The following is a 17406-nucleotide window of genomic DNA, read 5'->3' as shown; positions in this document are numbered from 1 at the left end:
GAAAACCGAGTAAAATCGACCCTAAATATAGGAGTAAAATACTCCTATCAAACCTCCTCACACTTAACCTTTGCTTGTCCTCAAGCAAGAAATAAATCTTACTCTACAAAATATGTTAGAAATCATTAGCATATAACTTAACAATAAATCAATCAAAGAAATCCCCGACCCTATGAATAATATGAAAAACAACCTTCTAAAACCGACAACTAAATAATGATGCAATCGAATAACAATAATAATTTTATGACATAATTCAATATAACAACGGTTACTAACTCATTAGTACAAGGTCAAATTGAATCACACGTCAAGCTTCACTATCACTTGCGGGACATGGAAAATAATCAATTTTTCACTTAGGCAAATCATAGCACAATTTAGTAAAAACTAAGCTAATGGCATCAATATTTCAACAAGTAGGGTGTATAACAAAGAAAGCTCACAATTGAAAACATGAATACTCACCATAAGCTTGCTCATAGTCCCGGACTCCGCTACTTGATTCGGTAATCAACAAAAATCATATGGTCTTTTATTGGGTTGTAATGTGGCTAAGGTAAAGGGTAGGTAAAAAGGTTAAACAAAGGCTAATTATCAACTTAATAAACTATTTATTACTACTATTAACTTCTAGGTTGATCTAACTCCGGTTTTGCGTTTATATGAACTCATAACTTTCTTTTCTCTTTTTTTTTTTTTTTTGAATTACGCTCTACTCATTGCTTTTTTTTTTTTTTGCAATCTCATAATTTTTTTTCTTTTGAAGCTTTTTGCTTGCAAATTTTTATCTCTTTTTTTTCTTTTTCAATCTTTTTTCAAGGCGTAACTTTATCTTTTAAGCACAATGTAGTTCACTTTCTCTTTTCATTAATCTTGAGTTTCGAATCACCTATATTCATCATAGTCATAACAAATGATGTATCAAGTCGATAAGGTAAACAAAAGAGGTAAAACATAGAACGGTAAAAGGGTAAAATATGGTAAAAACAATAAAAAGGCTTAAGGCTCAAATTGGTGTAATCTAGGGGATAAAGGGTAGTCTATTTAAGTGGTCTAAAAGAAAGGTTATACCTAATTGCCATAATCATCTAATTGTTGAAAACTCAATCGTGTAACTTTAAACGGACACCGAGCAAGTTCTAGGAATAAAACATGAAATCAACACTCACAACAAGGAAATTAGGCTCAAAAACTCTCAAAAGTGTGTAGTGTTATGCCATAAACTCAATTCCTACTTAAATTATGCTACTTATGCCAAAAGTTTAAAAACGACTATAAAAATAAACAATCAACATGTCATGAATCCGCATCAAGTTATTCAATTATGTTTCAACGATTTGAACAAGTCTAAATTTTGAATTCACCCTTATTTCATCGGATTATGTCAACGAATTATTAAGTCATTAAGCAAGCATCGCTTATCAATTGTCGAATTAAGAAGTCGCGTTCATACATTCATCGATTCGGGGAAATCTAAAATTGACAAATTAATTTAAGATACACACCAAATCAACTAACATTTTTTTCATAATTGAAAGACAAAGATTTAAAACGATACAAGGCATTGAAAATAAACTACTAACACCCTAAAACAATCTACTACAATCTATTAAAGCATAAAAACACAAGAAAAACAAAATAATAATAAAACACAAACTAACCCTAATAAAACATAAGAATAATAAACTAAATAAAAATCCTAGCTAAACGATATGTTTTTCCCCCATCCTCACACTATTTCATGCAATGTCCTCAATGTAATGAAATAAAAAAAATTGAAAAACATGAGTGCAAGATGAAAGGAAAATAATACCTCTTGGGATTGCCTCCCAAGTGCGCTTTAGTTAGAGTCTAAAGCTAGACTCTTCGCGTAAAGTTGCTAAAAATACAACCTAACATGAGGAAGCCGTCTTGGTAGCATTTTCTTCCTCTTTTTCCTTGTTGGCTCCTTCAAGAAAAACTCGGATGATATAGAGTATGCTTGTACTCTATAGTAGGGAACATGAGGAGTATGAAGCATATTCATATATTTAGTATTATTTCCATCATACTCGGAATCAAACCCTTCTAAGAATGGATCTTTAAAATCAAAGGTTTTATTAAATTCCTTGTAGAGTACCGTAATACCAAATTGCTCTCCACTTTCATTATTTAAGCTCATGGATGTTGTAATTGGGTGGAAAATCGGAGTTTCAAGTTCACCATCCTCACACTGTTCTTTTTCGACATATGGAATTTCAGCCATCTCATCCTCACTATTGATCGACACATCGTCAACTTGAACCACCTTCGTAACATGCGGATTGTCAAGCGATTTTCCGCTTCGAAACTCAATCGCTTTTACTTGCTCTTTTAGATTTGATTCTGTTGTAGATGGTAGACCATCTTGAGCTATATTTTGAATCAAAATAGCCAATTGAGAAATTTGCGTCTCAAGACGGTGGTTGACCGCGGCTTGATTTTGGAAACCGGTTCTCATCTCCTCAATGAATTCGTCAATCTTGCTTCCTTCATCCACATTCCAATTTTGCTGAAAATCCGGTGATTGTTGTGGTTCATTATCAAAGTTTGAATTGAAATCCCATTCGTTTTGATGTGGGTGATAACTTGAATTAAAGTTCAAATTTTCATTGAAGTTCTCCCAAGTATCGTTCCAACCATAAGTTTCACTAGCTTGCCATTGATCACTCATATAGTTGGCATGTCCATTCCAATCTGAATAGAGTGCATGACACTCAGCTCGAGTATGACCAAAATCCCCACAAATTTCACAGTTATATTGAAAATTTTGGTACTGCATATAATTTTGATTCCATGCCATTACTCCTTCCAGAATCGGTACACCAAAAACAAATTGAGGATAAACCAACAAATATCAAATTTCCTGCACACCCAAAAACAAGAACACCCCACGTAAAATCCAATAAACACAAAAAAAAATAAAAATAAAAAACAGAAAATAAAAGCTAACACAATCAAGAATATAATACTCTTAATTTATTAAGTACGCAATTGTCCCCGGCAACGGCGCCAAAAACTTGTTGGCAAATAATCGCAAGTGTACGATATCGCTCAAGTAATATAACTTGGAAGACCAAGTATCGATCCCACAGAGACAATGGACTTAATCACTAATTTCAAATATTCTTTAATCGGCTAGCTAGAAAAATCAATAGGATTTGTAATTTAATTAAACTAATATAAACTGAAAACAAATAATAAAATATGATTTAAAACAATAAGATTAAAAAGCTCAAGGATTGATAGTCCCAAATAAATAAAATTATGGAATAGGATTTCTTAGTGATTTTATCGTGAATCGAGCTATTCTAAAGCACCGAATCCCGCCCTCTCAAGCCTCAAAGATCCGAATAAAATCACAACCTAATTAACTAACCAATTATTAACTCGCTCTCACGATATTAAAACTGAATTAAATAATCAAATTATAATTATGAAGCAAACTCAATGACTACCTAAATTTCAACCCGCTCTCACGGCGTTTTTCTCTAAGTTCTTAATTATCTATGTCTATTTAATTAACAATCTCTCAATTAGTTAATTAAACACAAAATCATGAACTAAGTAGCTAATTTAATCCAAGCAATAAGATTAATAATTAAGACACGAATTAACACTAATCCATCCAATCCAAGTAATTACCAATTTATAAGTTCATATCAACCCTTGAACAAGGGTTTTAGTTACTCATAATAAAACTGAAACAAAACAAGAAGGATGATGAAGAAGAAAGCATAATTAAACAATAAATACCGGAGTTGTCAATTTCGGAAAGAATCGTCTTGATTAAACTTGAAATCTTCAACAATCGTCTTGCAGAAACTAATTATAAACTACTTATAAACTGCTGGAAAAAACTAAACTAAAAGCTAATCTAAGAGAAAATAATTAAAACTAATGTATTGTAAATTATTCTACATTATTCTACATCTTAAATTGAGTCTAGTACAAATTGTAGGAGAAGTTCCGGAGTCTTCTAATTCATATTACAAATCAATTTGTAATAGGAATTGTAATTGTAATTTGAGGAGGAATTTCAGTCTAACTCAAAATCTGCTGCACGCCAAATTCTCTTCTTTCCCGTTCGGGAAACCATAGTTCCGTTCGTGACATGCCCAATTTTCTTCTTTCCCGAACGGGAAACCTCTTTCACGTTCGAAAAAACTGTAGACCGAAAGCTTTAATATCTGATTCCTTCTTGAGTCCCGAACGGGACAAGGCTTTTTCGTTCGGGACTCATGCTCACTCTGCATGTTTTCCGTTCGTGAAACTTCTTTTTCGAACGGGAACAACCCCTTTTTTCCTCAATCTCGTTCGTGAACTTCAATTCCTTCGTCCGCAAGCTACGCTTTTTTACTCGTACACGCAATCCACCATAATTTTGCCCCAAATAGTCGGTTTTCACCTAATTTCCACTGAAACACTAACAAACACTATTAAACGTAAAAATGCCAAATAATGTATAAAAACAATACTACACATGATGAAAACCGAGTAAAATCGACCCTAAATATAGGAGTAAAATACTCCTATCACTGGTCCCTATCTGCTACATTGTACCTAGGAATCCTGGAATACAATGGAATAAGAAAGGCGGAGGGACTCTCGGATTATCAAACACAAGATTATTTCTATCATTCCAGATAACCCACAAACTCAGCACAAAAATCACAGCGTCTTCACTCTTTAATGACCTGAACATAGCTGCAACCCAATCTGTCATCGAGGAGCAAGCTGATAACTTAGACCTGAGACCTAGTGGAGAAGTTAGCCACAGTCCTCGCACAATATCGCAGTCTTTTAGGGCATGCATGGCAGATTCCTCGGAGCGATGGCACCTTGGACACAAAGGAGAGACTCAGACTTTTTTCTACGCAAGCTTAACATTACAAGGGAGGGCATCGTGGCAAATTCGCCAAAGAAAATGCCTATCTTTAGGAGGGACTGAGCAGCTCCACACCTTTGTCCAGATTCTAGAGTCAGTGTTTACCTGAGAAGATGAACCAGGCTTAGTGCACTCCAACAACTTGCAAGCTTCGTAGTATCTGGATTTGACGGAGTAAATTCCATTCTTGCTAAGAGGCCAGTAAAGCTTATCAGGAGGCAACCGGGAACTAATGGGAATTTGGAGAATTTTCTCAACATCATCAGCTTGAAGAGAGTTTGTCAATCTATCCCTATTCCAATCCTTCGTATTATGATTTATAAAAATTCAACCTTACAATCAACAGGGATGTTTATAACACCTAACAGTTTACGGTTGTGACTCATAGGAATCCACAGATCCCGCCGAATGTCAATAGAACAACCATCACCAATTCTCCAAAGTAGACTGGAATCCATAAGCTCTTTCCCTTTCATGATGCTTTGTCATGCAAAACTGGATTGACGATGACGCTTGGCCTGCCTGAAATCTGAAGACAAGTGGTATTTCGCTCTAAAAACCTTAGAACAGAGAGAATCCGGAAAGCGAAGGAGTCTCCACGCCTGTTTAGCTAACATGGCGAGATTGAAAGCTCTATGGTTACGAAAGCCTAAACCTCCAACTTTCTTGGCTTTACAAATAGATTTCCAACTCACCCACGAAATCTTTCTTTTGTCATCACCACCATTCCACCAACACTTCACTGTGGACCGTTCTAACTCATCACAGAAAGTAGATGGAAGCTCAAAACAACTCATTATATAGGTAGGAATCGGATGGGACACCGACTTGATTAAAACTTCCTTGCCGGCTTTTGAGAGAGGCTTTTCCTTCCACCCCATTATTCTTTTATTCAGCCTATCACGAAGGAAAGCGAAAATAGGTTTTTTGGAGCGACCAATCATAGTGGGCATGCCTAAATATTTTTTGAAAAATTCGACTACCCTGATGCCCAAAACAGCAGCTAAACCAGTTCTGGATTCCAAGGGGACCCTTGCACTAAAAACCATCTCTGATTTATCAAGATTAACAACCTGCCCAGAAGTCGATTCGAAAAGAGTAATAACCCGCTTGAGCTCCAAGAATTCCTTCTCTGAAGCTTTTGCGAACCAAATGCTATCGTCGGCAAATAGGAGGTTGCTGATTCTAGGACCGCCACAGCAGGTCCAACCGCCGGATAAACTGCCACTCTGAGAACTTCGTCTAAGTAAAGCTGACATACCTTCCTTGCACATAAGAAACAAGTAAGGCGAGATGGGGTCACCCTGCCTAAGACCCCTCATCGCTTTAAGAGAACCATGTGATTTGCCTTTGATAAGGAAGGAAAAAGAAACCGAGCTAACGCAGAAAAACGACTCAGGAATACCCATCTTACGCATAACACAATCAATAAAACTCCACTCCACCCGATCGTAGGCTTTACTCATATCGAGTTTAATAGCTAGAGTACCCCTCTATCCTTGCGATCTTTTTGCCATAGAGTGGAATATCTCGAAGGCAACCAACACAATGTCGGTAACGAGTCTCCCAGGGATAAACGCGCATTGAGATTCATCAATAACGGAGGAGAGAACATATTTTAATCGGTTAGCTAGAACTTTTGAGATGACCTTGTAAATAACATTACAGAGGCTAATAGGGCGAAGCTCTTTCATCGATTCCGGGGCAGCAACTTTTGGGATCAAAGTAATGAACGTGTGGTTCATACGCTCTGACATAGCACTCGTATGAAAAAAATTCATGACACAGCGAATCACATCCTTACCGATAATTTTCCAATAAGATTTATTGAAAAGAACCGGCATACCATCAGGCCCCGGTGCCTTAAGCGGGCCCATCTGGCTCAAGACTCTGAGTATTTCTTCCTCTCTAAACGACATATTGAGCATATCAATCTGATCTTGGGAAAGCATTTTGTCAATGCACTGTACAACCTCATCTTGGTTTGTGGGGTTAGCTGACTTGAACAAATATGAAAAATACCCCTCAACAATTCGTGGGATGGCCTCGATACCCTGCCAGTAACCATCTGAGTCTCGCAGCCGAAGAATGCTATTGATTATCATCCTATTAGACGCTTTTTGGTGGAAAAATTTGGTGTTTCGGTCCCCCTCCTTAAGCCAATCAGAACGTGGCCGTTGCTTCCACTTGATTTCTTCCTTTAACAATAACGCGTCTACTTCAGATTGTAACTCTTCCACTCTATCATCTACCTCGTCCCTCCCGTCTCTAGCTTGAAATTTGCCCAACGCTTCAACCTTCTTCTTGAGCTGACCACGAATACTCCCAATATTATCATATGCCCACTGTTTCAAATTCAGACCACAAGCTTCCAATTGTCCCATAAATTTTGATCCACCGCTACCTGAACTGTCCCAACTCGACGAAACAGCTTCAGAGAACTTATCATATGTCATCCATAGCTTCTCAAAACGATAAGGCTTACCTCGAGTTGAGGTCGAAGAACAAGAGGAATTAAGAAGAATAAGACAGTGGTCAGACTTGAGTCTGGCCAAATGCAATACCTGGTAGCCAATATAATTATCCTGCCATCTTGAGAAAGCAAGAAAACGTTCGAGTCTGGCTTGAACCTTCTGGTCATCTGATCTCTGGTTTGTCCCAATAAAAGTATCTCCTACAAAACCCAAATCCGCCAATCCACAGTCCTCTATGGCATCTCTGAAACTCTCAGCTCTCTTTGGGCACAAAGTGTACCCCCAAGCTTCTCAGAATGATACAAGAAGAGATTAAAATCTCCAAAAATAAGAGTTGGACTACCCCCATTAGAACCCAATTGCCGAATAAGATCACAAGTGAGGTGCTTATTACCTACTTCCGGCCAGCCATAGATATCCAAACCCTTCAACGCAAAGGATCCCTCATTATCAGTCACATCAAACGATTTATGATTGTTTGACGAACTACCAATATTCACATTCAAAACTTTACTCCAAAACAAAGCCAGACCCCCTATTCTACCATTGGTGTCAACAATAAAAGAATTAAAAGACAGAAAAACTATTACGAATACTAACAAACTCATTACTTGATAACTTTGTCTCCATAAGAAAAAAAAAGCAGGGGAATTAGATTGAATAACATATTTAAGAGCACGTACCGTACAAGGATTACCCACACCTTGGAGGTTCCAGCTGAGGATTTCCATTGCTTCCGGCGGGACTGATCAACAGTCTCTGCCGATATCTCAAAGTTTTTAAACTGTAGCGCCAAACCATCCCTAGCCTTTTTAGAGAAAAGATTGCTCGCTCCCAAATTGTTGGCTCCATCCCCCAGGGGTCTTTTAGCTGCCCCTGTGCCTTTCTTTCCAACTGAGCCTACAGAATTAGCATGGTTTTTATTAAGCCGGGTCAAGGAGCCTTTTTTCCCTGACTTATCTTTCTGTGCCTCTTTGCACTGCTTATTCACCTCCTTAACTGAGAGATCAACAATCTGAGTTGAGTTGTGAACCTGTTCTACATTAATCTCAACAAAACCACACGAAGAGAGAGAAGTCTCTTTATTCACATCGCTTCTATTCCCCTAAACACTCTTTCCGGACAGCTCCACACAAGTAGTCCAACCTCGCCTTGGGTTTTAGTAACTACATCCAGATTATCTTTATTCAGATTCAGAACCCGTCTAGTTGCTAATGGAATTGACCGATGATCAGCACTACTCTCCGCTGCCCTATCTTTTCCTCCAGCATAACTTCCACTGACAGACTGCCTACCCCCTATAAGATTGCGTTTTCTGGGAGTTGCACGAATCATGGGACCACATGGCCATTCTGAAACATCTGTTTGATCGGGTTTAGAATCACAGTCTACAATGGTGTGATCAAGGTGACCATACCAATAACATAAGTTTTGTATGCGCTCATACTTGAAAGGAATCCATCACTGCTCCCCTAACGGATTAATGAATTTTGTCCCTCTGATAATAGGCTTGGAAGCATCCACAAGCACTCGAATTCTCTCAAACCTACCCCAGCTTCTGTCCTCTTCCTCTCCAACCTCAAGGGCTCACGGGACTTTAAACTTTATTCACAACATTTTTCTTATAAATTCCTTTGATCCCGATTTCACTTCTTTTTTCAAATTTAATATCCAAACCTTTTTATCAAAATCTTAAACCGACCTACTTGCAAATCTTATGCCGTTTAATTAGGACAGGTGCCCACTTTAATAACTTTTATTTACGGGGTATTATATTTTCCCACTTAAAAAATTTGTCCTCGATTTTTCTTACAAACTAAATTACTTTTGTAGATGAATATCTTTACCACTATCTATGATGGTTATGCTTTACTTATTTTACGTATTTTTCGGTGCGTGGAATCATTATTCCAACTCTTGCACTTCTAACGCAATAACATCAACTGCTATTGACAAACCTTTTTCTTGACACCTTCTTCCCTGACGTTATTAGCTGCATTTTTATGCACTTACGACTTTCCGTCCTTGATCTTTTTTCTTTATCCAATGAACATAGTTCTATCATCCTTTTTCCTCCAATATTTAACAATCTAAACCCATGGGGGCCAAAAAACTCTTTTAAGACTTTCAAGCACCAAAATGACTTTTAGCGCCCTTTTTCCTCATCATCAAACTAAAATCCTAATTTAATAAAGAATAATAGAAGTTTTAAAGATTCAAACTCTATTTCAAAACATAAACGCTTTAAATTTCATTAGGATTGCAATTAGGCAAAATAGCAATTAGCCAAAACCTTAGGAAACCCTAATTTCTTCTATAAATATAGCCTTAAGCTGACCTAGCTAAAGGTGGCACCAGTAAGTAAAAACCCTATAAAGTTAGTCCCCCTCTAGGAAAAAACCCCAAGTTGGCCGAATATACACTCTCTCACACACACACACCAAAATCATTCAATTCTAGTTTCAAAAACACCTAAGAACGCTTTGATTCTCTAAGAACATAAGTCCTGCACAAGAGTCGAAGCTGGATTCTGCATCCTCTCCATCATCGAACGAGTCAAGGACTCAGAATGGTACTTCTGAGGACCCATAATTGTCTTTTATCATATATACTACTGCATAAATTAGAACTTCTAATTTGTTGTTATATATGGCATGCTAGGTTGTTTATTGCTAATAAACTGTCATAAACTTCCATAACTGCTGCTTTTAATATTTTTGCCATGATTGCCATAAAAACTGACTAGGAAGCATGTTAATAGCTAGATTAATATGTTTTGTATGCTTAATTCCAAAAATCCAGACAATTAAACCACCTTGAATGCATATTTAGGTTTTTTTTTAAACTTATTTTGCATGATTTACTTAGTCTATAAACTGCTGCAATTGACTGATTTTGATGTTGTGAATCACCTATAAACACTCCTTACCTATCATATTTAGATTCCTTGTTTCGTTTTATGCGTTTTTGACTATTTTTGCACAAAAACGTAGCTAAAACGAGCTGAAACGGACTGAAAACGTCCAAAATAACTACTATAACTACTGCTGCTAATTGCCCCTGCATCCTCCGGCGGCCCTGCCGCTCTATGATGCTAGCGCCAGAAGTCATACCGGCGCCCAGTTCATCCCTCGCCTGCCTCCAGAACCAGCCTCCCAGATCTTCTAGACTTCAATCCCATCTTCCAGACGCGTTTTCGGGCTCGTTCGGGCTCGGAATCAGGCCCGGTTTGAACCCAGACGTAGCTAACTGACGGAACCTTACATTTATGCACTGCAATGGGCCAGAACCAATCTAATCCGTGCCCAGAAGCCCAAGTATGTAACATATAGCATAAACCGGGACCATGACCCCGTGACTAACAAACCCAGCCACTTCCAGGCCGAGTTCCGGGCCCACTAGAACTCGAAATGGACCCCGGTTCAAACCAATAGCAACTTGACGACGAGACACACAACTATTATGTTCAGCCTGAAAACCCGTTCTGACCAGACTGATGGTCAACTACCGCACGAATGCCGGATACTCAAAAAGTCAACGAGATTTAAAAGTATCTCCCACCCTGCATGTATAAACAACTGCCCATGTGCATGTCAATACTATTTACTGCTTTTTAAAAGCTACCCAAATCAATATTAACCGGCTAAAGGTTTAACCACGTAATTTATCTAAATAAAAGCAAATCCAGCCCATCACCTAGATATCTTAGGACTGCCACGAAAAAGTAGTAATGGTTGTATAGGTTATTCAAGATCACCTAAATAAAATCAATCAAATGTTTACATACGGTTCTTAGGCTTTGTGCATGTAAATCAATCCAGACCGGCCATTATTCATTTACTTGTTAAAAACCTCCAGGTTTAGATGTATGCTTAGGAATAAGTGCTATTTGCCTTAAATGTCAGTCTAGATTGAGTCATATGCGAGTCAAACTTGTTTACACGCTTTCATAAGTGTTTACTTTCCAGTAATCTATATCATGAACTGCATGAATGTTGAGATGAGATAAAACGAGTGCATCCTGTAAAATATATAAGTGACTGATAAGCAAAGTACACGCGTTTCGGTAGAATGTCCACAACCCAGGTTTTTGGTCGGCATAAGATAATATTACCCATAAGCGAGTAAGGTTATCTAGTCAATATGAAAGGCATTTCCTAGCTGAGCTAGGTGGCGACTCCATACTCTTTATAAACCTGGTTCAGAAAGAAGTCCTGCTATAAGTTTGTGCGAGCAGCCTCCTCTCTGCTCACAGTGGCGAATCCACTAGGGATAAACTAACTATTTTTTAAACAAAAACATAAAACATTTTCAATTGTTTTCAAAAATAGTTGCCATGGACATAACCTCTCGACTTTCGACTTATCAATCACTTTATTTTATCGGATGTATTCACACATGATGCATACCATTAGACATTTCTTTTTTCACCTACTCTCTAGGAGTCCATATCCAGCCCCGATACTCATAGCCACTCTCACGCTTTGGCGATGAACTCCAACGTCCAGAACGTCTTATGCGGAGTAGTATCACTCAAAGCCCAGTTCCTCGGTCGCTTATACTCGTGATTTAGGAAATCCGGAAAAGGTATATCAGTCAGTGGGAGCCTTAAACTGCTACTACTAAAACCCGATGACTCAGCCCACATGCATTCATCTTGGACACTACCCTCTTGGATCAACCAAATATAATGATTAATTTGAGGCATGCTGTCAATGTAATGATTCAAAATCCAAGTTTTCAAAAAAAAAACTACTATTTTAATCTCAATCTTAGGTCAGGCCTAACAACATTTTCCAGTTTCAAAACCAAATTTTCAAAAATCATGTTAGGCCAGACCTAAAAAGTACCAGATCCGATCAAGTGAAACTCCTTTGCTTGATCAAACCCCTAATAATCGGTCTAATAAGAACTCCTTTCACTAGCTGAAAGGCTAAATTACTCAAGAGTTTCAAAACAGACTTCCACATCCACTCTATATGTTTACACACCTTCCAGAAAGGGAAAAAAATTGTTACATTGACAAATATTGTCTATCTGCCATAGAACTGCTAAAGAGAGCTTGCAGGTATACGTCGACTCTTGCATTGCGATGCGAGAGTCCAGGCCAAAACACATAGTAATAAAACCTCGCCCGGAATACGTGTGTGGGAGAAATAAGGCTGGAAGGAACAATTTGTCTCCATGATAACAATTGTTCTATGCGCTAAACTCCTACTTACTATGTGCTAAATGTTAAAACTAACCCTTGCATATCACGCATCTCATGCATCTTGAATGCAAAACATCACATACTTACCCCTTGTGGCTGCATCCATATAGAAAATATAGCTATGACAGCTACTTGCAGACATATCCAAGATAACGCACTACGATAACCAGAACCAGGCCACCGCTCTAGCCGAGGCAATGAAATCTTATCAAAAGGTCGAGTCGATCAGCATCTCTTTGACTACTCTTTTGAAAACCCAGACGACATCTAGAATGTTAAGAATTAATCAATGGTTTGCTCAGTCCACAACATGGAAGAAACTAGAAGTCGAAGATATGAAGCAGATGAGGCAAGATCAACCTGACATTTCAGAATCAGCGGAAAGTGGGCTAAAAGTCAGAGGTGTGAAGAAGGGTTCTCGGATTCGATTAGAAAGGCGAATGATGAAGAAAAAGCGTTCTCAAAGTCCAACATCACAGATTCTGAAGAAGAGGGATGCATAAATTTTTCAAAATTGGGAAAAGCAATCACCCAAGAACTACTGGAGGATGGTCGTATAGAACCACTATCGACATACAAATTCTGCGAGTATCACAAGAAGTTTGGTCACTCTACGGAGCAGTGCATGATCCTGAAACATGCTATTCAAGATTTGATAAGGAAAGGAAGCACCGAAATTCCTACAAAAGCCATCGGCAGAGACGTTGTTACAAGGGAAGAATTAACAGTCATCAAGGCTGACATGATTACTAAGATGAATGAAATCGAGGGTATGTTCAGAACTATGAGCAAAAGACCCATTACACCAGAGCCTCTCATCAATGTACAACATGTTGTTCGAAAGAAGATCCAAAAAAGTTCAAGTGTGCCAAAAGTTACTAGTAGAAAATTCTCTAAACTCGAGAAACCCCTATCCATCATGTTTGAAGAGTTAAATACGGCGGACTTAATAAGGCAGTAACGGTAAAAAGGATTCCCAACCCGAGTGGAACGAGTTTCATTGCTAACACATATTGCAAACTACATTAGATCGAAGGCCATCACACGGATCATTGCATCACCCTCCAACATAAGATTCAAGACCTAATCGAATAAGGGACCATCGCAGTTCCTTAAAGCTACAGATATGACGATCTCGCCCGTTCTTGCGACATTAAGAGATATGTTCTCCTAATCAATTTATCATGTTTTCCATTTATTCATTTTCCGTATTTGAATATTTTTAGACAATTTCATTTATCTGATGCATTCGAATTCCAGAGTCAACGATGAAATCTATTCTGTTCATTTATGCGATGTCTTGTCTAATGGACATGTAATTTTCAACCATCACACGTGGATCACTGATAGAATCGAGCTATATATATAAACCAACATATTCAATGTATGGTATAGGGAAATGATAAAAGCAAAGTCCAGATATAACTCTATGTCAATAGAATCTACCCCTGAAAGGTGAGGGAGTAATAGCCTGTCGAGAGATAATCCACAAGAACCGCTTGGCCAAAAACTAGGGCAAAAGAAAAAAGGCGGCGCTCGAATTCAAATTCAAATTCCAAATCAAAATCAAATACAAAATAAAAAAGAAAGAAAAAAATGAAAAGGAGAGAAAATTTTCCTACCAATGGTGTAAAGCACCCGAGCGCCCAGAAAAATATAAAAATCCTCCAAGGGATTATTGCAAGAGAGAGGAGAAATGGTCAATCATTGACAATAGGGGTATGACCGCTTGTTACGGAAAATATCTCAAGTAATATACCAAAAGTTGAATGAGCCAGTAATATAGATCTTCTATCAAGCATGCATATTGGTTATTGACCAACACATGTACTTATAAAGAACAAACAAATGACCAAAAACTTGAAATTCAAAATTTTATACATCTCTTTCCACATAGAATTGTGAATGCATATAAATTGTCATAGGAACTACAGATCGGTCCGTCCAAAGCCGGATTATAAAATCTAGAATGTGCAAAGCAAGAGCAAGACTCTTCATTGAATCATCTAGCTCCTTACCAGAAAATTGCATGCTTCAATGAGGGGGTAATACAGAGTCCAGAATGGGCACAAGCACAGAAAATGAAAAATGGGGCCAATTTTTGCAAATTTGGACGCCCCAAACAGAATCAAAAGTCTCTATAATCAGAGTGTACTAGAAACTAGACGGGCAACAAGTCTCCACTCCAAAAGAATCTAGATAGAAGGGGACATCAAACACATTCATTAACAGACAACAGGGGGTAGAAGACTTCTTTAGCCAGACAACAGGGGCTAGAAGAACTCCTCGTCCAGAAAACTAGGGACTTAAGATCCACATCATCCAGACTTTGGAGATTTAAATTCCCCATCCCTTTAGAAGTACATCCGAACAGGCACCATGCCGCCACCATCCAAAGATGGAAATTTGGATAGCTGGGGGGGGGCATCAAAGTCCTCATAATAGGCTTCCGGGCTCTTACAGAATCAGCACAGGCTTCAAGCCTCCACAATCAGAATACACCTCAAGAACAATGTGTTATAAGTCTCTACAACCCCGAAACAGGCACTATGCCTCTACTATCCTGAGACCGAAATGCGGATAGTAGGGGGCATAGAAACTCTCGTCACAGGTTTCAGGCCTTCTACTCAGCTTAGGCGTTATGCCTCTATAATCCTACGAAGGACATCTGGTTAGGAAAGAGCATCAAGACTCTCAAAGTAGACTCCAAAGTCTTTATACTACTAGAAAGGCCCGAACATGCAACATGCCTCTACTATCCGGAGAAGGAAATCAGGGTGACAGCGGAAGTCAGAGTCCTCTCAATAGGCCTCTTGTAGAGCTTGAACAGACATGCCATTACTACCCTGAGATGGAAACCCATGTAGCAGGGGGCATTGAAACCCTCATCACAGGTTTTAAGCCTCCCACTCAGCTAAAGGCGATATACCTCTATCGTCCTACGAAGGACATCCGGATAGTAGGGGCATCAAAGACCTCAGAACAGGCTCCAAGTTCCTATACTCCATAAGTATTCAAGGCAAGCGGCGGGCCTCCTACTCCATAAGTATTCAAGTCAGGTGTCGGACCTCCTACTCCAGAAATATCCAAGACAGGCGTTGGGCCTTCCTCCAAAGGTATTCAAGACAGGCGTCGAGGCCTCCTACTCCAAAAGTATTCAAGATAAGCATTAGGCCTCTTCCTCTAGAATCAAGACAGGACTCTGACCTCATTGCTCCAGAAATATCCAAACATAGGCGCGATACCTCTATTATCTTGAGACAAAAATTCGGATATCAGAGGGCATCAGAACCCTCTCTATGAAAATGAACAAGCCTCTACTACCAGACAAAAGGGGGCATCAATAATGGGACTAAGGCCTCCCACGAATCAAACGCTTACGGGACTACGGGCTCCCCATGCAAGAATAAGCCTGATTCTGAGCAGAGAACACAAAGAGGATGGCTGCTCCTCACAAGAGAAAAAAATATAAATGACATACCCATAATACGCAAAAGTTGTACCGTCATGCAAAAGGCCACTATCAGGGGAATACACAAACTAATGCAGTATAAGAAGATACAATTTACTGGTCAGCGTCCAAATCCTATGATAACGACTCAGTGTCTCCATACTCGCTCCTAGAGAGCTTATCATCATCGTGCCCAACATGCGCCTAACCAGAAGAAGAAGCGTGGTCCATGCGTCCACCTCGGCCTCCGAGTCCATAACTAGAAGAAGAAGCATGGTACCCTCGTCCACCTCGGCCTCCGAGCCCACGGCCTTCAAGTCCACGACTTCCTTACCTACCTGGAAATCAAGGAGGAATATTATCGCTGTCAATAGAAGCCAGCTCCGCCCACTGCAACCTACGGCTCAAATCATCCACACAGTACTACAAAAAACCTGAGAGCAGTCAAGGTTGAAAAGTTGCATGCATGTATACATATAGAATAGATCATATTGCATTTTGGCATTTTTACCCCCATTTATACAGATATAATATACAGTTGATCTCTCCAATAGAGAATGCATCGGCCAAACTCTATGGCCTCAGACACTGGCACCTACAGAACAGGGGGTGAAACACTCATATAAGCGGGCAAGAGTTCTAGCAAGAACATAAACACAAGCACAGTGATCAGACACTTACGTGAGTATAGGCAGTAGGCACAAGTGAGTGCGTCATGTAAAAGAAATGGGGACGGAATCGTGCGTAGGTCCAAATGCATCATGGAAATGAGCAGATCTCTCCGCCTTTGTCTCAGAGAACCGAAAACTACACAAGTAGACGCATCTGGAACACTAGTAGGGACACGGCTAGGAGACCCTGGAACATCTATCCTAGCACTGGCAGCACGGCCTTCGCGCCTATCTCCTTCCTGTGAGACTAATTAGACAGAAGTCAGAAACACATTACTCCAGAAGTAGAAAAGACCAAGAAAGCAGTACATACCTGAGGTCTCACAACTGCACGTTGAGCCTGAACCTCAGTAGCGTCCGGAACCTGAAGCCTTGACACATCAACTAGAGGCAACCTACCCATAAGATAGGGTAACTTCAGACCGTCCAAGTAGCTCCATCAGGGAGCAGTTACGAACTCAGTCGCTAGATAACATCTGAGGTTCGAATCGAGGGCATGCGTCACAACATCCATACCACAAAGCATCAACATGGGTGGCTCACCTGGAACCACATGAACACTGGGTCGAACCCACTAATGGAGCATGAGCTCACCTAAGAACCAAGACCGGTAATTCAGTCTATGCATCAAATATCTCAATAGCGCCCTGTAGCCAACGAGGCCAATTCTCCCCCAGATTGATGTTCCA

General features: G+C 39.3%; 1 protein-coding gene across 1 annotated transcript; it reads right to left on the bottom strand.

Annotated features, from left to right (window-relative positions):
- Positions 1-4573: 4573 nt before the first annotated feature.
- On the bottom strand, positions 4574-5385 carry LOC126672734 (uncharacterized). Its single transcript, XM_050366689.1, has 3 exons — positions 5254-5385; positions 4953-5212; positions 4574-4862 (listed from the first exon to the last, which is right to left on the bottom strand). Exons 1-3 carry the CDS (start codon positions 5383-5385, stop codon positions 4574-4576), a joined length of 681 nt encoding a protein of 226 aa, XP_050222646.1.
- Between the last annotated feature and the right edge of the window lie 12021 nt (positions 5386-17406).

This window comes from Mercurialis annua, linkage group LG3 (assembly GCF_937616625.2).
Source record: "Mercurialis annua linkage group LG3, ddMerAnnu1.2, whole genome shotgun sequence".
In the NCBI taxonomy this organism is placed as follows: Eukaryota; Viridiplantae; Streptophyta; class Magnoliopsida; order Malpighiales; family Euphorbiaceae; genus Mercurialis; species Mercurialis annua.
The sequence above is the reverse complement of the archived record's forward strand: the minus strand, read 5'-3'. Positions and strand labels throughout refer to the sequence as shown.

Excerpts from the sequence above, each read along its gene's own strand:
- LOC126672734 (XM_050366689.1), bottom strand. The coding sequence starts at position 5,385 with ATGAAAGGGAAAGAGCTTATGGATTCCAGTCTACTTTGGAGAATTGGT. Across the intron at positions 5,213-5,253 it reads TAGGTGTTATAAACATCCCT|GATTGGAATAGGGATAGATT; the intron begins GTTGATTGTAAG and ends CATAATACGAAG. Across the intron at positions 4,863-4,952 it reads TCAGTCCCTCCTAAAGATAG|GTGCCATCGCTCCGAGGAAT; the intron begins GCATTTTCTTTG and ends TTTGTGTCCAAG.